The sequence below is a fragment of the Quercus suber genome, unplaced genomic scaffold (genome assembly GCF_002906115.3).
Source record: "Quercus suber isolate HL8 unplaced genomic scaffold, Cork oak 2.0 scaffold_198, whole genome shotgun sequence".
NCBI classification, from domain to species: domain Eukaryota; kingdom Viridiplantae; phylum Streptophyta; class Magnoliopsida; order Fagales; family Fagaceae; genus Quercus; species Quercus suber.
Genome location: NW_027069656.1, coordinates 261277 through 282707, shown reverse-complemented (window position 1 = coordinate 282707; position 21431 = coordinate 261277). Strand labels below are relative to the sequence as shown.

At 35.0% G+C, this 21431-nt stretch overlaps 1 protein-coding gene across 2 annotated transcripts; it reads left to right on the top strand.

The window, feature by feature from the left end:
- The first annotated feature begins 4557 nt into the window (after positions 1-4557).
- On the top strand, positions 4558-12600 carry LOC112028056 (ABC transporter G family member 3). 2 transcript variants are annotated; one of them, XM_065779074.1, is made up of 13 exons: positions 4558-4756; positions 5537-6201; positions 6311-6390; positions 6858-7144; positions 7709-7880; positions 8012-8125; positions 8264-8389; positions 9404-9595; positions 10300-10386; positions 11216-11341; positions 11464-11488; positions 11984-12091; positions 12261-12488. In XM_065779074.1, the coding sequence occupies exons 2-13, from the start codon at positions 5724-5726 to the stop codon at positions 12275-12277; spliced, it is 1812 nt and encodes a 603-aa protein (XP_065635146.1). In that variant the 5' UTR covers positions 4558-4756; positions 5537-5723; the 3' UTR covers positions 12278-12488. The 2 variants fall into 2 exon arrangements, with proteins under 2 accessions (XP_065635146.1, XP_023916477.1); XM_024060709.2 differs by having other exon boundaries at positions 4562-4756; positions 11216-11488; positions 12261-12600.
- The last annotated feature ends 8831 nt before the right edge of the window (positions 12601-21431 follow it).

The window sequence follows — 21431 nt, the reverse complement described above, 5'->3', positions numbered from 1 at the left end:
ATAACAAGAAGACCTTAGGAGAGTACCAATGCAGTACCGACCAAAGATCCTCCGAATGTTAAGTTAGAGAGCTTCTCACAACTCTAGAGTGTCAGAGTTGAGGTAAATTATGCGTCCATGAAACTTAGCAGCTAGTATCTTGCTGTTGAGTCCACCAAGATGTCAATCCGTGGGAGAGGATAGCTGTCCTTGGGGCAAACCCTGTTTAGGTCCGTGAAGTCCATACACATCCTTCACTTTCCGTTGGCTTTCTTGACCATCATCACATTGGCTAGTCAATCGAAGTAGTACACTTTTTGGATGAAGTCTGCTTTCTGTAATTTGCGAACCTTTTTTACTATGACCTTGTCGCGCTCCTGCTCAAACACCCGCTTTTTCTGACGGATGGGAAAGAAGGAGGGCAACATGTTTAACCTGTGGACTATGATGGATGGATCAATTCCGGACATGTCCTCATGAATCCAAGCGAACACGTCCTGGTTTTCCCTCAGAAATGTCATTAGTGCTTGATGGACTAGCCAGAATGCTGATTCTGGTTGTTCGTTTAGGCCTGGAGTCGTTAAGGAGTACTTCCTCCAATCTTTCCACTAGTTCTGCCACTGTCCGCTGTTCTTCTATACACATGATCTGCAAATGATCGTCCATATTTAGCATGACAATGTAACATTTGCGTGCTGCTACTTAATCTCCTCGTACCTCTTCTACTCCATACTCCGTGGGGAACTTGATCATCAAATGGTAAGTTAAAGTTACGGTCTTCCATGAATTCAAAGTAGGACGACCTAATATGGCATTATAAGTGGATGAACAGTCAATAACTAGGAACGTGACAGCCCTGGTGATCTGTTGTAGGTAATCTCTGACTGTTACAAGCAAAGTGACTGCTCCTAGGGGGTTCAGAACGTCCAGTTGACGGGATTCATCCCGAAGATGACATGGGTTGACAACCTTGTCTTTGGATTTATAGAGGAAGATGCTAGGCATCTCCACCACCCTCATGACGATGCGCTGGTGGTTGGCATTCAGGTGGGGGACTACAACACCCACCGAGTCCTTGTGGATAATGGGAGCTCTACCAACATCCTTTACTACCCAGCATTCCAACAAACGAGGATTGATAGGGAACGACTAATTCCATATAACACGCCATTTGTCGAATTCGGAGGAACAAGGGTACAACCCCTAGAAGCAGTCACTTTGCCCGTAACAGTTGGACATTATCCACAGTAGATCACCAGGGCTGTCATGTTCTTGGTTGTTGATTGTTCATTTGCTTACAATGTCATATTGGGTCATTCTACTTTGAATTCATGGAAGGCCATAACTTCAACTTATCATTTGATGATCAAGTTCCCCACAGAGTAGGAGAGGTACGAGGAGATCAAGTAGCGACGCATAAATGCTACATTGTTATGTTGGAAATGGACGATCATTTGCAGATCATGTGTATAGAATAACAACGAACGGTGGCAGAACCAGTGGAAGGATTGGAAGAAATACTCCTTGATGACTTTAGGCCTAAACGAACAATCAGGATTGGCACTCTGGCTAATCCACCAGTCCATCAAGCACTGACGACATTTTCGAGGGAAAACCAAGACGTGTTCACCTGGAGTCATGAAGACATGCTCAGAATTGATCCATCCATCATAGTCCATAGGTTAAACGTGTCACCCTCCTTCTCTCCCATCCATCAGAAAAAGAAGGTGTTTGCGTAGGAGCGCAATAAGGCCATAGCAGAAGAGGTTCGCAAATTACAGGAAGTAGACTTCATCCGAGAAGTGTACTACCCTGACTAGCTAGCCAACGTGGTGATGGTCAAGAAAGCCAACAGAAAGTGAAGGATGTGCGTAGAATTCACGGACCTAAACAGGGCCTACCCGAAGGACAGCTATCCTCTCCCATGGATTGACATCTTGGTGGATTCAACAGCAAGACACCAACTGCTAAGTTTCATAAACGCATAATTTACTCAAGTTCTAGCACTCTAGAGTTGTGAGAAGCTTTCTAACTTAACCTTTGGAGGGTTTTTGGCCGGTATTGCATCGGTACTCTCCTAAGGTCTTCTTGTTTTGTGTTGTGCAGGTGTTGTCTTAAGCACATAACAAGTGTTGTCTTGAGCACGTAAGGATTGTGTGACTTAATGACGATTTTCGACATCATCATTAAATAATAAGATACGTTAAATAAGGTTAAAATATATACCTATGTTTAAAAGTTTTGTTATATTTAGTTTGATTCTTGAGAAAACTTGTTGGCTCTGCCAATGCAACTCAATACCAAAAGAGGGACTAATAAGTCTTAAATCAGGTTTAATAGAGTTTGCAAAAACTCCATTCACCAAGTCAAATACTAGTAGGGGCACATTAATGGATTTGCAGTTTTTTGCTCTTTCTTCCACCCATGACCAAAACGTTGATTTGCCAATTTGGTCAAAGATAAAATTAACGTGACAAAAGAATGGTAGCCCACCAAAAGTAAGTTAAGATTCCCTTATCATTAAAATAAATAAAAATAAAAGAAGCAACAAGAACAATATATATTTCAGCAAAAAAAAAAAAAAAAAGAAGAACAATATATATATATATACATTTTTTTTTTATATAAAGGAATTCAAACTATGGTTTTTTTATTGTTAATATTTAATTGAATTTTGGTGTAGATAAATTTTAAACTCTAAATCTTTTATTTAACAATAAATTTTTTATCAAATTAAGCTAACTAAAAGTTACGAAACAATAACTATAAAACCACAATAGAATTCATAATAAATTTCACAATTACTGGGAATTTTAAGTTAATAATAGATAATAAAATAGTATTACTTGAGTTCATAGGGGTGGCAATGCGTGTTTGTGTGTCAAGTTCGTGTTGTGTCAACTCATACGTATCTGATTATATGAGTTAACACTAATCCGACATGTTTATTAAACGGGTCAAGATTCCTCAACCCTAACATGACTCGTTTATTAATCGGGTCAGTCGTGTCGATCTATTTATTTGATTTTATCAAAATGAAGAAAAGCATTTATGAAAAAACAAGCAAATAAATATTTTAAATATAAAATTCAGAACTAATGAGTAACTGCATTATAAATAATCATTTAAAACTAAAACATAAATAATCAATTACAATATGTCAAAGAAAGTAAACTACAACAACTAGTAAGTTTATATACTTAGGGTTTGAATGGTATATTGATAAAATTTCATTTAATTAAACGACTCAGACAGGTCAAACGGGTTCCATAGATTGAATCCTAACCCAACCCGTTTATCAAACGGGTCCGTTATGTCAACCCAAATATGACACGAATCTATTAAATTTCAACCTATAACTTGCTAATTTCGTATCATATTGTGTCGAGTTTGCGGGTCGTGTCTAATTTTGTCACCCCTAAATTCATGTGAAAATTAATAATAATCTATTAAGTCGGCAGATGTGAAAATTATGGTGTCTTGCAATCTTCTTCAAACAAAAACAGGAATAAAGAAGCAACAAAGAGCGATCACATCTCATGGTAAGACTTTCACAGAAGAAAATGGCAGGTGGTACCTAACATAAATTAATGCAATGAGATGCTAGAATTGAAAAAATGCCCCCAAAAACATTGCTCCAACCAATGGGTTGTGTCCTTGTGGACCTTGTCTCTGGTACCTGAAAGTTCAGGCTTCAGGGCTTATATCATCATAAAAGTAAGCTAGTAGGAATATTTTTATTCTTATTATAAACTCTTATTAGTATTATATTTCACAAATAAGAATAACATTCCTTTGGATTTTGAATAGAAATGTGAATTAATTTGCTCTATATAAAGAATTCAATAACTATATATAAAAGGGTGAAAGTGAAAGTTTAATTTTTTTTTTTGAGGAAGAAAGTTTGGTTTGAATGTAACATAGCCCATGTGAAGTACTAATATTGTGTAAGAATTAAGATTCTAGACAAATCCCCAGTGCCATGTAAGCTAAATGGGACAACTTTTCTATAATTATTATACCATTTCCGCGTAAAAAAGTGAAAGTTTGATTTGAATGTATAATTGGATCCCTGTTGTATATCATTAAAACCAAAAAGAACAAAAAAGAAAAGGCAGAGACAGAGAGAGAGAGAGAGAGAAAGAAAATCTTAAATAAAAAGGAACAAACACTATGCATGTAATCATCTAAAGCATGAAGAGGACTAGAGGAGCACTATGATCCCAATTTTGCATCTTGGGAAGTGATGCTTTTCCACCAGAAATCATTGCATAGCACATAATTTTTTTTTTTTTAAATAATACTATGAATAACATTTTTACTTTTTTTTTTTCCTTTTTATAATTGAACTTTTTTTTGTATTTTTAACAAAGACGTTTATAATTAAAATTCGTTATTTTTAACTATTAATTTTTTTTAAAGTAATATTACTTCTATAATTCTGGGTCCACCATTAAATGTGGTGTTATGAAAAATGTGTAGTCTTCATAGGTTTATTTTTATTTTTATGAAACAGAGAGAATCAGAAACATAAAAAAGGAAAAAGACAACATGGAAAAAAAAAGGGGGCAAGTGATAATGTTTTATGTTAGAGAATCCAAAACTGCCAAGGAATGCAAAGCATACAAACACCCGGCAAATCGGGTCAAATAATCCATTACCTTATTTATATAGAGCAGTGTTATTAACACTTTGAGCTCTCCCTCTTTCACACACTGCTTTCACATTCACTCTTCTGTCTGTAGTTTCTCTGCTTCTTTTTCTCACTCAGATCCAGGTTTGTCTACATGTCCGTTTCTTCAAGCTTTCCATTATTGCATTCAGTTCATGAACTCTCTTTGATTTGGATGATAGCCTTTGTCCTCTTTTTGGTTGCTGAGAAAAGAAAGTAAATTTTTTTTTTTTAGTCTTACATTGTATATATGTTTCTTTGTTTGCTGAGCATGGTATGTACAGCTCAGCTAAACCTTAGAAGGGTGTAACTTTATGTTCTGACAAGGAGTAGAGGTTTTTGTCTTATTGGGTCTCAAAGAATGAGGAGGCTAAGCTTTAAAGTTTTGATTTTTCCCCCTTATTGTAAGTTTTGTGACACCCTTTCTAATTTCTAGGCATCTGAATGGAATATTGTTTAGTTAAATGAGTATCAAGTTGAGGAAATGAGTTATGGGAGTGCAAAACTTAGTGGTAATTGGATTTCTTATTTGTTCTCTGTTATGGTTTTGCTGGGATTAAATGGGTTATTAGTGCATTTGAGTTTCTGGGTTTTATGCATTTTGTTTTTTTTCATCATACTTTGTGTCATTTCTTGTTGTGCTGAAGTCAAGCTCTCGAACAGAGCTAATCCCCCTTTACTTTGGGCTTAAGTTGATGATGGGCTGAGTTGTTTCTGTTTTATCTTGATTCGGCTTCCAACAAAATAATAAATTTAGAACCTTTCCAATTTGGAGTTAGAGAATCTTATTATGGATGATGTTGACTGTGTTATTTGATGCAAGAATATGAGTTAGGGAAATTTTCAGTTGGTGCTTAAGTTTTCTTTGTTTAAATTTTGGTGCAGGATTCCACTCATAGAGGGGTGTTGTTGGAAAGATTTGTAATTTAGACTTTAGACTGTTGTAAGCAGTTGTTCTCATCTCAACTGTTTGATAACCTTTATGTAAGTAAGTACCAAAAGGAATTATCCTAATACTTCTTGTAGAATGCTCTTTTCAACAAATTGAGGTTCTGGAAATTGGGAGAAGATAATGGAAGAAATACAGTCTCAGTCTGATAACTATAGGTCTTCATCATCTTCAGCGAGTAGTCCAGCAAGTAGGGTGCCCTCAAGTAACTTTTTCTATCTGCGTAAACCTGGTTCACTGAGACAACCCATCTCATTTGAGGATTCACCAGAATGGGAGGATACAGATGTTGATGCAAGGGTGGAGGAAGGAGGTGACCGTGACACTATTAACATTGCAATCACCCCAGCCTCCCCATCTCTCTCGAAGTTAAATAGTGGGTCCTTGCCATCTCCACCACTACCAGAGGGTGCAGTTGTGGCAAGGAAAACTGCAGGGGCTTCAGTTGTTTGGAAAGACTTGACTGTCACAATAAAGGGGAAAAGGAAGTACTCTGACAAAGTTGTGAAGAGTTCGAATGGTTATGCATTGCCTGGAACTATGACAGTAATCATGGGTCCTGCCAGATCAGGGAAATCCACTCTACTAAGGGCCATTGCAGGTATTCAAGCATAGTATCTATTTTCATTTCAATTGGAGCATTTGAATTATGCATTTTTCCTGTTCCTGTGGATGTTCGAAACTTAAATGATGTTCTCTCTTTAATCTAGGAAGATTGCACCATTCAGCCAAAATGTACGGTGAAGTGTTTGTTAATGGGGCAAAATCGCACATGCCTTATGGGTCTTATGTAAGTTCCAAGTAATTTCACTTCCTATTGAATCTTCATTCTTCAGTTTATTCTTTTTTCTTTTCTTCCTGAGGCTCTTGCCTTATGCATGCGGTCAACCCTTTCCTTAAAGTTATCCTTATTCTTGTCATCCTGTGAAATATTCATTACCTGGCTTTACTTTCGCATATTGTGTTGCACTCCTACTCTAACCTGAGTGGAAGCAGTCCACAGCCAATATGTGGACTTTTATGTCTCAAAAGTCACAACCCTTTCCAAACTCTATATTTTAGGCCTCAAGCTGCAGACAGAATTCTCTTATAAAAAAAAAAGTGCTTCATTGGATATACAATTTGGAAATAAATTTATGTTTAGTTGGGAAATTAGTGATTGGGTAAATTAAGGTCACAATCCATCAATCGGGAAAAAAAGTTATGTATAGTCTCTTGCTTTGGGGTTTTCACTTGGAATTTGTTTTTCTTTTGCAGGGATTTGTTGAGAGGGAAACCAGTCTGATTGGGTCCCTCACTGTCCGGGAGTTTCTGTACTATTCAGCACTGCTTCAACTTCCTGGTTTCTTTTGTCAGAAGAAGAGTGTAGTTGAGGATGCTATTCATGCTATGTCTCTTGGTGATTATGCCAACAAATTGATAGGTGGCCACTGTTATATGAAGGGCCTTCATAGTGGTGAGAGAAGGCGTGTTAGCATTGCAAGGGAACTTGTGATGAGGCCACATATCTTATTTATAGATGAGCCACTTTATCATCTTGACAGGTAATTTTTTCTGGTTTCCCTGATTCAAATTTTAAAGGGGGTTAAGGGAACTTGTGTCTTGCAACCACCATGTCTCTTGTGCATTACTATATGAATGATCTATGGTGAAATTTCTGTAGCTTTGTTTCTTGGGCAAGGAAGAACATTTTTTATGTTAAGTGTTTAGAGTAGATGCCACTGAATCATTCCAAAGACGTGCTGTTCACTTGTGTGTGCGCGAATGGACTGGCTGTATTCCTTACATTGTATGTTAACTCTCCAAACAACTTGCAACTGGCCTGAAATCGGAATTAATGTAATGGGAATCTCAATTGATGAAATTTTGGCAAAAGAATTATATTCATCACTTTATAATAAATTTGCTATCACACTGTCACTGTGTTTCTATTCTAAAGGTTTCATTGGTATCAGTGATTTGTTTGTCGGGCATCCTATGTGAAATTCATTTATTGTTTGACAGATTGTCACTTTTCCTTCTTGCTCATAATGATTGATGTCTTTCTATTAGAAGCTTTTTCTTTACTGTCATCTTTTAGTTAAAGTATATGATCTTATTTTGTTCAGTGTCTCTGCACTTTTGATGATGGTTACATTGAAGAAACTTGCAAGCACAGGGTGCACTCTTATTTTCACCATTTACCAAAGCAGCACAGAAGTATTTGGCCTCTTTGACCGGATTTGTCTCCTTTCAAATGGAAATACCCTGTTTTTTGGAGAAACGTTGGCCTGCTTGCAGGTAAATCATACTGTGCTGCATGATTTCTTGCTTCTATTTTATTTTTTGGCGTTGCTTCAACTGTATGTTCATTGTTCTATGAGATTGCAATGTTAGGTTATTATTAACTAACGTTCCTTTTGCTGATAAAGCACTTCTCAAATGCTGGATTTCCCTGCCCAATTATGCAAAGTCCTTCAGATCACTTTTTGCGTGCAATAAACACAGATTTTGACAGGATCATTGCAATGTGCAAAAATTGGCAGGTAATTACTAACAAATTGCTGGTCTAATGATTCTCTTTGCCTGATTGGCTTTCTAGAGATGCCATAAATTATAGTCTGCCACTTTTCCTTTATTGCTTGATTAACATGTTCTTTGCATGGACTGAAACCATATAACAGGACGAGCACGATTTTTCAGCGGTGAATATGGATACTGCTGTTGCGATACGCACTCTTGAAGCAACTTATAAAACATCAGCAGATGCTGTAGCAGTTGAAAATATGATAGTGAGACTCACAGATAAGGTATGATTGTTATATCTTACCATCCATTACACTATTCATAAATTCTTTGTCCCCTCCCCACCCCCCCCCCCTCGTGCAGTTTTGGCCATGTCCGTCATTGTAAGTTACATGTTACAAGTAATGTTCTGTCCCCCCCCCCCTCGTGCAGTTTTGGCCATGTCCGTCATTGTAAGTTACATGTTACAAGTAATGTTCTGGCCTGTTCGTGTACTTAGTTTTCTCCTTGAGCCTTGATTACGGTGATGTGTTGTGCTTAGAATTCTGCTACTGAAATTCAGCAAGAAAATGCATTTATTAATGGCTGTAATGCTTTATCTGTGATGATGGCTGGCAGATGTGCCATGAATGGGGTGTGCCATGTTCTTCAAAGGGCCACTTCTCTTACATGTCAAGCTTTTTTGAATTATTCCAAGAGCCTTGTACCTTAACTGGCACTTGTTGGTGTTTCCAATGAAGACACCTACCTAGGTTCACAACCCCGCTCCCCCAACTATCAAATTAAAAAATAATATTAATAAGGCAAGCTTGCCTATATCAATGTGTCATCGCATTAAGAACTTTATACTACGGTTACTTCTAAAAAAGCTTATTACGGAGCCTGTCAAAGAAGTTAGATTAAGGAAAGGTTTAATTGATATAGACAAGCTAAAATGATTAATTAGATTGAATTAACTTATATAATTATATTGAGGCAATTGCTGATTTATAGATATGAATGTTGTAGAAGAAGGGGCTTCCCCTGACAAAGAAAATGAAAATAGATACTTGAATCATGTTAAGTGGGAGTGTCAAGATTAGAAAGATTAAAATTAATTCATGCGAAGGAGTTCCCTAGGATGTGATTTGAGTGAACTTAGTAATGATTATGAGGTCAAAAATATTGACTGCCTACACTAGACTTAATCTTCTCTTTTCTACTCTTATTTTTTCTTATCTGCTCATCTACATCAAAAGGTGTTGAGTGGTTGCATATTGTAGCCTCAGTTAACTTGCCAGATGGTATTACATCTACAGGAAGGTCCATTTCTCAAAAGCAAAGGAAAGGCTGGCAGTGGTACAAGAATTGCTGTTTTGACTTGGAGATCATTGTTAATCATGTCAAGGGAATGGAAATACTACTGGCTTCGTCTTATTCTTTGTATGCTTCTTACGCTCTGTGTTGGCACGGTATTTTCTGGCCTGGGGCATTCCTTATCTTCAGTTGTGGTGAGTTTCTTAAATTCATGCTTAATTTATTATTTGGGAGCAATATTTATGAAATACAATATACGTGCATGTGCAAGTATCTACAAATATTGATGATTGCCTTAGTTGAACATCTACTGGTTCTAGGAATGCTTTTCCTTATAGTTTGACTCATTCATATTATAACATTTAATAAGAACCAAATTTTAATAGTAATGATTTATAATGGCTGTTAATATTCATCATGCAATTTGTCTGGTCATCATTGTGCTAGTAATGTGTAATAAAAATGGTCAAATTTTTATTTGGTACAAGCCACTTTGTAGACTATCTCTGACCCATCTGGTTTGTGCCATGGGTATTACAAGAAAATCTTATGCTTGCTACCCAGGAGCCACCATTCTCATGATCTCTGTGACATACAAGGCCTATTAGGAATCCGATGCTACTTGGACTACTGTACATGGAGTTTCCAACTTCTAATCCCACTCTGCTTATAACCCAAATCTATATTGCTGCATCGTATTAGGAGTCAGAATAAAGTCATTGCAGAATCTTGCCATGAACTTTGTTGATCAGTCATTTCTCTTTAAGTGTTAAATTTTCATCCGAAACTACAAAAGCCTTGCCCTGCTGTCAGAGGACACATTGGTTTATCTGTATGCATCCAAGTATATATTGTGATGTACTTACTGATTTGTTTTGCTTCACCTTTAATGTTGCAGACGAGGGTTGCAGCAGTATTTGTATTTATATCATTTGCCTCACTTCTAAGCATTGCTGGAGTACCTGCACTGCTGAAAGAAATCAAGGTAACATTTCTTGCCAGATAACCTTTTTTCCCCTTCCACTGTTAACTTCAAGGAGCTTGAGAATTTGACAAGATGTGGTTGATATGCATAGAATGAAGTGCAACTCCTATGTAGTTAAAGTATATATCTAATTGCTGGTTTTGTATGTTTTTATTGGTCTATCTTTGACATTCTGGTCATCTGAGATAACTTCATAAGGGAGATTGTTGAATTTTTCTTTTAACGATTTGGGGATAGTCAGAGAGTTTTCATCAACTTAGAACTTGACTATGACTATGAGATTGATATTAATATGTCCTCTTGATTTCTGATGTAGAATATGTATGTAATCAAATAGTCATCCCCTATTCCTCCATCTAACCCTGTTATGTGCTATTCAATTAGTGGGTGTTGTTGGACTTGTGTTTCATACCCATCTGCAAGTGAAGTCATGCCTGGCATACTTTACTTACTTTGCTGTGTGAATGAAGCATGATATAAGTAGAAGAAATTGTAACAAAATGAATAAATATTAGGATTACGCTATAATTGTTTGTCTAGTTGAATGAGGACGACCATAATAAACAATCATAGTATTGATAGGTTGTGATGCCATAAGAGTTGTTTGCTTTTGTTGTGTAAATCTTATTTAGAAACCTGGGAGTAATTTGTTTAATGATTTTTGACAGCATATGACAAAAGTAAATGACTGAAAGGTTGAGACCTCAAATTAAATTTGATTAATCATGTTTCTTTTTGACAAGTCATATTATAAATTACCATGGGTTTTTCTTAAACCACCCCACCCCTCTCATAATTGACTTAGATCAAACTTCTTGTCATTTTGCAGATATATGCCAGTGAAGAATTAAACCAGCATTCGGGACCATTAGTCTTTTTATTTGGGCAACTTCTCTCCAGCATCCCGTTCCTGTTCCTCATATCCATTTCATCGAGCCTTGTCTTCTATTTCCTTGTAGGATTGCGTGATGAATTCGGATTGTTGATGTACTTTGTGCTGAATTTCTTCTTGTGTCTTCTAGTAAATGAAGGACTAATGCTAGTTGTTGTTTCTTTATGGCAAAATGTTTTCTGGAGCATCTTGACATTGGTATCCATACATGTGAGTTCCACTTTCAAATTTCAAAACAACGTTTCATTTAATTTATGGGAGATTACCATTTGCGAATGTTTAGTTTATGGAAAGAAAAGTACAGCCATTCTTTTGTTATTTATGTTATTTACCCATTGTAAGTTATTTTTAATGTTACACCACTTAGTAATATAATAAATGGTTATTGTTAATGAGTTCTTCTTCTTTGCCTGCAAGAAGGGTTTCTTTAATGAAGACAATTATAGTATTAGTTTTGAGTCAGTCAAGCTGAACTGCGTCTGAAATTTTGCATTGCTGTAATTATAGTTCATTTAGCATTGCTTGGTGTTAGGTGACTCTGGGTTGTATATGTCTAAAGAATCGTTTTACATAAAAAATGTGTAGACTAATCATCCTCTTTGGTGCAATTGACTTCAATGATTATGATTGATCATGTCTGGATATAGTCAGAGTTAAATTGCCTAGCTGTTCCTAGTCTAATGCTCAAGATATGTGGCATTTCAGGTGGTAATGATGCTTGCCGCGGGCTATTTCAGAATTCGAAATGCTTTGCCAGGACCATTGTGGACATACCCACTATCCTACATTGCTTTCCACACATACTCTATCCAGGCAAGTAGATTTATATGGTCATTCTATTTCCTGCTCCACATGTCAAACCAATTGGTGGTTTTTTATTTATTCTGAATATCCAGAAGGCAAGAAGTAATCTTTAAAATATTTTCATATACCGTTAAATTTGTTTAAAATGTTCCTAGCTGAATGATCTTGTGATTTATAGGGCATCTTGGAGAATGAGTATCTTTGGACTTCCTTTCCGGTTGGGCAGGTAAGGACCATATCTGGGTATCAGGCCCTCCGTAGTGCATATGACATATCTCCTGACGTTAATTCTAAGTGGAAGAATTTGCTGGTCCTGTTTCTTATGGTGGTTGGTTATCGCATTGTTGTGTTTGTTTTACTATATTTTCACGTAGGTAAAAATAAATCTGTACTCAAAAATTTTCAATGTAATCGGGATAAGAAAAATACAAGATGAATGAAAGCAGTACTGTGAGCCTTGTTCCTCTGTTCACATAAGATGAATGAAAGCAGTACTGTGAGCCTTGTTCCTCTGTTCACATTGTATAATTCTTTTTGTTCTTGGCTTCTTGCTTAGCTTGTGCAATTTATTTTTGAAAACCTTTGACAAATTATAGAAGTGCATAATTTAAGAAATTCTTTTTGTTTAATGTCTTCGATTATGAAAGCTCAGTCTTTAAGATTGTCAAGCTGGGATTGGTTCCATACCTGAATTAAGTACCTATTATTAAATATAGGTGTTTGGGGATTATTCCGGGGTTTGAACTTTGAAGTTGGATGACTCATCCTAAAATACATACTATATATAATTATATGTATAGTGTGACTCACTTGATCAGCACATTTGGGCCAGTGAAATTGATCAACTGGCAATGGTTAGAAATGCTCCTACTGAAAGGAAATGACCAACTGTGAAAAATGTTCTGGAATGATAGGGCTCCAAGAAATGCAAACAAAGCCAGTTTTGGGAAAGGGAAGAAAAAACAAATTCAGTTTTTGGATAGGTAATTGAAAGATTAAGGAAGAACTTGCATGTAGAGACTGAGTCAGGATTTGGAGTTAAGAGAGGTGGCTCTGCTGCACAATATGCGGCCGTTCCGGCCTTTGACTCTTGCTTAACCACTACTGATTTTTGTTTTAAACTTTTTAGAGGGTCATATTGTTTGTTTTGGGTAAAATAGATGGTTTGTTTTGGGTAAAATAGGTTGATTAGGTTTTTTTATTATTATTTTTTAGCTTTATTATTGGTAATTTTTGTTGTTGGCCTAATTTTTTTGGGCTTGTATATTTTGTTTTAGATTTGATCTATTAATTTTTTATGGCCTTTAAATTGTGTAAAATGCTAAAACTACCAAACTTTTACAAATTGCAAATGTGGTGAATGATTATTGGTAAGTACAAAGTGATGCAAGTGTGTGAACCAATACAAATTTTCTACCTCAATAGTATGTAAAAATGTTATAAAAAAATTTGTGTCTATAACATTACTCTTAAAATAATTGATGGTATTGTTAAAAGAGCAAAGCGTAATTTTATTAAACAAAATTGCTAAAATTAATTCTTATTAATGCCCAAGTACATAACAAAGTAGCATGTCTTCGACACATGTTAGAGCATTAGCATTAAAAAATTTCAATTCTACTCTATTTTACCATTTCAAAAAGTTACTTTATCATTATATCATATCATTTAACACTATCTCTCACATCCCAAAACTCTATTTTTATTAAAATATTTTTTTAAAATATATTTTTTATTATTTCTTTCTAACAGTCATCAATCACCACACCACCATCTTTTTTTTTATTAAACTCTATATCATCTATCACCACACCACCACCTCCACGGCTCTACCATCATCAATCACCACACCACCACCAAAATGCTTCAACCTAACTGCTTTAGCCTCTCATCATATACTGTCGATCAACCCCCCGATCAAAACCCACCGGAATCCCATCACCACCAAAACAACCAAAACAACCCCGATCATCATCATCAATCAATCAGGCCGCGCCTCCACGGCTCCACCATTATCAATCACCACCAAAACAACCGAAATCCCACTGCGCCTCCACCAGGCCCACCAAAATCTCACCGGAACAAAAACCTAGACACCGTCGATCAACCCCGATCACAATAGGAGAAAAAAAAAACCCAGATCAATCCCGATCAAAACCTAGACACCGCCGATCAACCCGATCACAATAGGAAAAAAAAAAAAAAAAAAAAAAAAACCCAGACCAACCCCGATCAAAACCCAGACATCGCCACCACTGCCATCGCTGGATCAACGTTTCCTCCTCCCGATCAAAACCCAGACACCACCGTCACTGCCATCGCTAGATTAACCCAGCTCAACCTCGATCAAAACCCAGACATCAGTAAGAATCACAGCATCACAGAATCACAGCATTGGCAAGAATCACAACCTAGATTAACGTTTCCTCCACTGTGATGTGTGATGTTGATGTTGGGAGGAAGATATTGTTTGGGTTTGAAGAGAGGAGAGAGTAGATGAGAAAGAGAGAAGGAAGAGAGAGAAGGGAACATGAATAATGACAGAGGAGAGAGATTTCGGAGGAGAAGAGCTTAAAATATATATATATATATATTTTTTTTTTTAGAATACTGCTATAGTACTATTCTACCTTTAGAATAGTACTGTAGTAGTATTGCAAAATAATTTGCAATACTGGGGTATAGCATTCTCTGATGCAAAGCATTTTAAGGCTAAAAATGCTAAATTCTCCCTAAATATGGCATTAGCATTCTCCAATACTAATGCTCTTACGGACCATATTACAAGACATTGATAATTGTTATGGTCAAATGGGATGATCTTAGTATAAGAAAGATAATAACACTGTCAAAAAATTTGCATGATAGGACATAGCATTGAAACAAGTCCAATAAAAAAGTATAAATTCAAAATATCTAGATAATTAATGCACTATTCAATGGTAACTAGTAGGTTTCCTCAGCCCCAATCTCACTGCTCATTCTCCCAAATGAAAAATATAGCATAAAAAAATGGCTTCATGAAAATAAGGGATTGCATTTTATCCTTATAAACTATACCATTGATTACACTTTACAGCCTAAATTTTTCGAATGCACGTTTTGCACCTTAAATTATGACATTTGTTACACTTTGCACCACGATGTTAAGTTTTTTGTTAATTTGGATGGAAAAAATATGGCATCACGTGAAAAGATTTAATTGCCCATCTTCTCAATGAACTATACTCCTGATTACACTCTGCATCCTAAATTTTGAATTTTCATCTAAGTTAACAAAGAACTTGACGTAAGAGTAAGAGTGTAAAGTGTAACAAGGGTCATAGTTTAGGATGCAAAACACGCATTCAAAAAATTTAGAGTATAAAGTGTAATATAGAGTATAATTTAGGTGATAAAGTGCAATTTCCCTTTAAAATAAACAAAAACTCCAATAATCTTTAAGATTTCAAACTAACCTATTAGAACATTGGGTACCAGTTCGTCCTTCCAAAGTAGATGCCACAGACTGCCAATCACTCTCACCAAGGACTTCTACAGCATCACAAAGTTGAGTATCCTCATCCTTAGTCCACTCCCTTTTTAGCATGGAAGCATTCAAACTCCTCTGCCACGTACTGGTACCCCATTTCAGTGTTTGTCCCCAATGATACTGCAATATCAAACGAGTTATTTTTTGTTAGTGTTGTGCCCTTAAAATTGGGACAAAGGCATGGTTGTTGCTGTTGTTGTTTTTGTAAATTCATGCTGTGTTTAATAACTGAAGTTTTTAACTACTTGCATTAGATGTTGAACTTTACATTATGAAGTTCCATTCTTTACATTATGAAAGCTCCATTCTTTCTGACTGAAGTATGTGGTATGGATTATTTGATAAATGATACATGACTAGTTGGATACGCCTAAAGTCCATTTTTATTAGGTTTGTTAAAGAATATATGACCAGCAGAACATTCTTATGCATTAGTTTCTGATGCTGGACAGCGGCTAAATTGTACTACTTCTAACTTTTAACTAATTGGAAATTGGGTTAGGGTTGATGTCAAAATTTGTGGGTTGATTAGAGTTTGAATGCGTAAAGTATCGAGAATAAGGTTTGAGGTTTAATAGACTAATAGATATGTTCACAAATCTGATTTCATTTAATTAGAGATAAGTAAAGAGAGAAGAGAAAAAGATTAATGAGGCAAGTTGAAGATGAATGAGAAAGATTTTTTTTTTTTTAATAAATTTTTTATATAAGTAACGTAAATTGTTATTACTTTTAAATAAATAGAGTTGCCCTAGTAGAATACAGACAAATTAATATCACAAATTAAGTACGTAAATCAATCAAATCAACAACAGATTATAAGGACTAATTACAAAGCTGTCAACCAATCCAACAAAATTATAAAGAAAAATAATTTTAGATTAGGCATAGTTTTCTCAATCTTCAAAACTCCAGTTGTTCCTCTCCCTCCACAGACATCTCATCAAATAATGTGGGGGCATCTATCCACAAATGACCATTTTGATGATGCCAAAAATGACCTGGTCAACAAGTTAATAACTCAACAACTTCACGAGAAAGATTAAAAAAAAAAAAAAATTATTAACAAGGTACACAGGCACTTGGAGGGTTTTGAACCCACAATATATCCCTATACTTTTGTAGGAGGAGGAAATGCCATGAACCAGTACCCATTGACTGAATGAGAAAGAAATGGAGAATTAGAAACACGAGAAAGGTACCAAGGGGATTGAACAAAGCTCTAGGCTGTCAATTTTCAATAATCTGCCATGCTCAACAATGTGAGAATTGCAATTCACACCAATAGCATAAGCTTAGTAAAAAACTTTTTTGTCATTATGGCCTTAGATTATGACACCATGCAAAGTCAGTGTTTGTCAGGCCTTAAGACTTTTCAAATTAGTACCAATGTATAATTGAGACAATGAAGAAGTAAAGGACTAAGTTAGCTCACCATATGATGATTTCATACACAGGCTGAGTTAGATCATAATGAAGATTTAAAGGACTAAGTTAAATCACTGTGAATAATTCAAGTACTAAGTTAGATCACTAAAAAAGATAAAAGCATAATACTAGTAGGATACCATTAAGAATATACTTTCCACTTGTTTTCGAAGATATTGCTACGCATATTGAGAATATGCTACTCCTTTGGTAACATTGTCTATGAATATTCAAATTTCTTGTTTGGTAACAGTATGTTTTCCTAACAAATGTATAGTGATTTAAAAGGTTCTTCTAGAGATTCTTGAAGTTTCCCCAGAAAATATTAGAGTGTTTCTTCCCAAGGTGAATTGGGAGGGGTAAGTGTTAGGACATATGTGGAATTTGTTAGAACATATGTTATTATAAATTGGCTAATCCTTTGAATATTGAGAACATGCTCCTCCTTTGGTAACATTGTCTATGAATATTCAAATTTCTTGTTTGGTAACAGTATGCTTTCCTAACAAATGTATAGTGATTTAAAAGGTTCTTCTAGAGATTCTTGAAGTTTCCCGAGAAAATATTAGAGTGTTTCTTCCCAAGGTGAATTGGGAGGGGTAGGTGTTAGGACATATGTGGAACTTGTTAGAACATATGTTATTATAAATTGGCTAATCCTTTGAAAATGCACTTTACTTGTAATTTACTTGTAATTGGGTAGATCTAGGATGAATTTAGTATTTCAAGGAATAAAAATTAAAGCCTAGCATTGAAGCCATACAAATTTGTTCATGAAACAAGTGAAGAAGTGCTATTCATCAAATCTTGACAGATATCTCGATAGATAATACCTATCGAGGTTTAATAAGAATTCTCAATAGCTCTCGACAGAAGCTGTATCTATCGAGAATTACGAAATTCAGATTTCCAGATCTGTTTTTCATGCATATCCAAGTTATTTATGTAGGGTTTCTTTTCTCACAACTTTAGACATATATAAGGATTATTTTAAGGGTCGCCAAAAGGTGATGCAAGGTTATGCAACTTGATGCAAAGTGATTACTCATGCAAATTGTGACTAGAGATAATTGCCCTAGTTCATTATCCTTTTTGTAGAAGTTACTGTGTCTTTGTGCTGAGGGTTTTGTAACCAAGGAGCTTCTTGGTCTTCATCGTCTGGATGAACTGAAGAACTTTGCAGCCAACATCTTTCTCAAGTTGGTGTGTTAGTCACGTACTAGGAGCTGTGCATTGAAAGGAGAGATTGTCACTACATTACAAGTCTAATTGAGTATTGGGTTAAGGGTTTAACTTTTGGGTTGCACCTTTATTCGAAACAATTAATTTGTAAGAGGTGGGTATTTAGACTAACAACTAAATAAGAATAGGATCATAGTAAAGAGAACGAAAAATAAAGGCTTGAACCAAAATTGTAATATCTCTTTATTTCCATCTTTATTTTTCTCAAAAATTTGATCCCTGTACATGAGGATATTTTCTTATTCACAGTACTAGTGCTTCCATCTCAGCTGTACTATAGGGTGGATGATTCTTCAGACAAGATAATGTCCCATCCTTCTTCATTACTCCTTTTGAGGTTGTGCTGAGTAGGTAACGAGTTGTTGGGACACTATTCGGAAGGGTCATTCAGCTATTAATACGGTACGCCTGGTTGGTACATCATTTAAGGTATAGGGGACGATAAGACGATTTCTTCCAACTTTTCCTCAGACTAGTTACTGTTACTTTCCTTAGTCATCATCCCCAAGATGGTTTGACAATTCCCAGTCCTCTTCATATGATTTTTAACTCCTCCACTCCTCGCCCGCTTCCTCGGATTTAGGCCTTCCTCGAACTACTTGAGCCCAATTCTTCCAAGGGAAATTTTTGTTGGGCCCTTACTAATTCCCACCTAGGCCCATTATTTTCTATTTCGTCTTGTCCCACACATTATTTATCCAAGAGAAAGGGCACAAAAATTGATTATACTTGAATTGATCCACAAAAACTTGAAGCACTCTTTCTTGAACTTGTTATTATTAGTTTCCTTCAATATTTCAATAATTTTCATTATAAAAAATTATAATCTTCCATGTTCTATTTAATAGATAAAATAGAAAGACAATTAGAGTGGTGTAGTGATTCGATCATTATATATATATTTATAAATTTGAAAATTGCATGATATAGTAGGTTACAAATTTAATGTTTACTCAAGAATATAAATATCATTTTCAAAAAAAGGACAAAAGAAATGGAAATATTGATTTGATAAAATGCAAATATCATTCAATTTCTTACTTTAAGTTCTTGATTGTGTGTTAATATTTTTTTTTTGTTGGACTTGTTTCAATTATTGCAAAAGTAACTAGATTTGAGTAAGAATATCATATTTCAAATTAATTGTTTCTCATATAAATCTTAGACAAATGACATTAAAATTTCATTATCTATATATATTATAAAACCGAAGCTTCTAACCGATATTTGATTTTTTTTTAGAGCTCTCATGTTTTTACCCATCAGCATTAAAAAAAAAAAAAAAAATTCTCACAATTTCCCTACCTGATACTTCTTCTAAAAACTAAAACTAGAAGCCAATCATAAAAAAAAACTCCCTCCTACCAATCTCCTTCTCCTTCCCTAAAAAACCCTTTCTCTTCCTTTCATCCCCATCTCCCTCTATATCACAAGCGCAACACAAACCAAAACATTAAATATGAGCACAAACCCAAACCAAAACCAAAACCAAAATAATCCCCCATTTCCCTCTTTGTCATCTTCCTCCTCATTCCATAAATTTTTTCAAACACAATACACACCCAACACAAACCAAACCCATAAATCACCAAAACCAAAATAGTCTCATCTCTAATCTCTTCGTCATCTTCCTCTTCATTCCATAAATTTCTTATTTGTAAGGGGGAAAAAAAACAGAGAAGAAGAAGACGGTGCAGTAGGGGCTGCGCCAAGTTGAAGCAGCAGGTTGCCAACACAAGTCGCTAGTCACGGTGTCACGCCTTCATCTTCTACTGTTGTTTCTTCTTTTCCTCCTCCATCTTTCTTCTTTTTCTCCTTCTTCTCTTTCTTTTGTCCATCTCCAGTCACTGTTGTGGCTTCTCTCTTTTTATTTTTGTACTCTTTTTTATGTTTTCAAAGCCTCCAAGGGACTTGCATTGGGAAAGTAGAAAGCTTTTAATTTTTAAATAAAAGATGGGCAAAATGTTTCAGCCATTAGTTTTTTTTTTTTTTAATTATTTATTTATATTTATTTTTTCAATTTTGAGCCCAACGTGATGTGAGACGTGTAGTGATGATACTAATAGATTGACATGCAACAAATATCTTAAGTACTTTTAATTCTTATATTATTATAATATTATTGACTAATCAACATATAAATAAATAGAGAAATGCTATATCTATGTTTACTTATTTACATAAATAAATAAGTAATTTTTGTTTAATTAATATTTTTCATTTCGTAATTGAATGTTTAGTATCGATTATAGGATTGGGAATTTTGAGATTGTAATCCTAAAGTGCAACATTCATTTTTTGTGATGAGAGTTAGATATCTATTACGTTAGATATTTCTTTGCTGCTTAAATATATCAAATATGACATTCACTTTCACAAAACGTTAGGTATATTCACAAAACTTCACATGAGACTTTCTTTATTTGTGAAAAAATTTCAAATCCATTTCATGGGTTTGTCTTAGGTTTTAAGGCTGTTTAGCTTTGTCATAAGTGATAGCTTAAATTCTTTATTCATTGTTGGATTTTTATTCATAGTCAACAGCTTTCCTGTGCATTGCACGGGTTAGCGACTATTATTTATATAATTAATGCACCACTTAACATAATTAGTATAACAAAATAAATGTATTTATCCCATTAGTAATCTCAAAAAAAAAAATTTATTATATAAAATTTATAAAAATAATCAATAAATTCCTCTAATATAAATAATTATTATAAGCATTTATTTCATTGGTTAATCCAATGAACTAATACTTCGATATAAATGCAAACTTTGTTGAGGTGGAAGAATAAATAAAGAAAATCTCAAGAATACGCCACATGGCGCCAGAACCTCACTCTCTCCAGTATAAGGTCTTTGCTTTTTTTATATATATAAGTGGGTCATGTTAACGAGTGGCCTTAAGGCATTAGTTAACAATCTAGTTAAAGAAAGTTTTTATGGGAAAAGAAAAAAAAAATTAATGTTTTGATAGTTTTTTTCATTTCCCATGAAAGTGATGTCAAAATTTTCTTAAAATGGATTCTTAACTAATACTCTAAGGGAACTCATTATAAATATTGATTGATTGAATTGTGTACAAATGAATGACATGATAACGGCCACAAGGCACAACTGATAACATCCTAATCTGAGACATTC

What these genes read in the sequence shown, in the direction of transcription:
- LOC112028056 (XM_024060709.2), top strand. Translation starts at nt 5,724, where the DNA reads ATGGAAGAAATACAGTCTCAGTCTGATAACTATAGGTCTTCATCATCT. An exon ending in CCACTTTATCATCTTGACAG is followed by an intron (nt 7,145 to 7,708) that starts GTAATTTTTTCT and finishes TATTTTGTTCAG; the next exon opens with TGTCTCTGCACTTTTGATGA. An exon ending in ATTCCTTATCTTCAGTTGTG is followed by an intron (nt 9,596 to 10,299) that starts GTGAGTTTCTTA and finishes TTAATGTTGCAG; the next exon opens with ACGAGGGTTGCAGCAGTATT.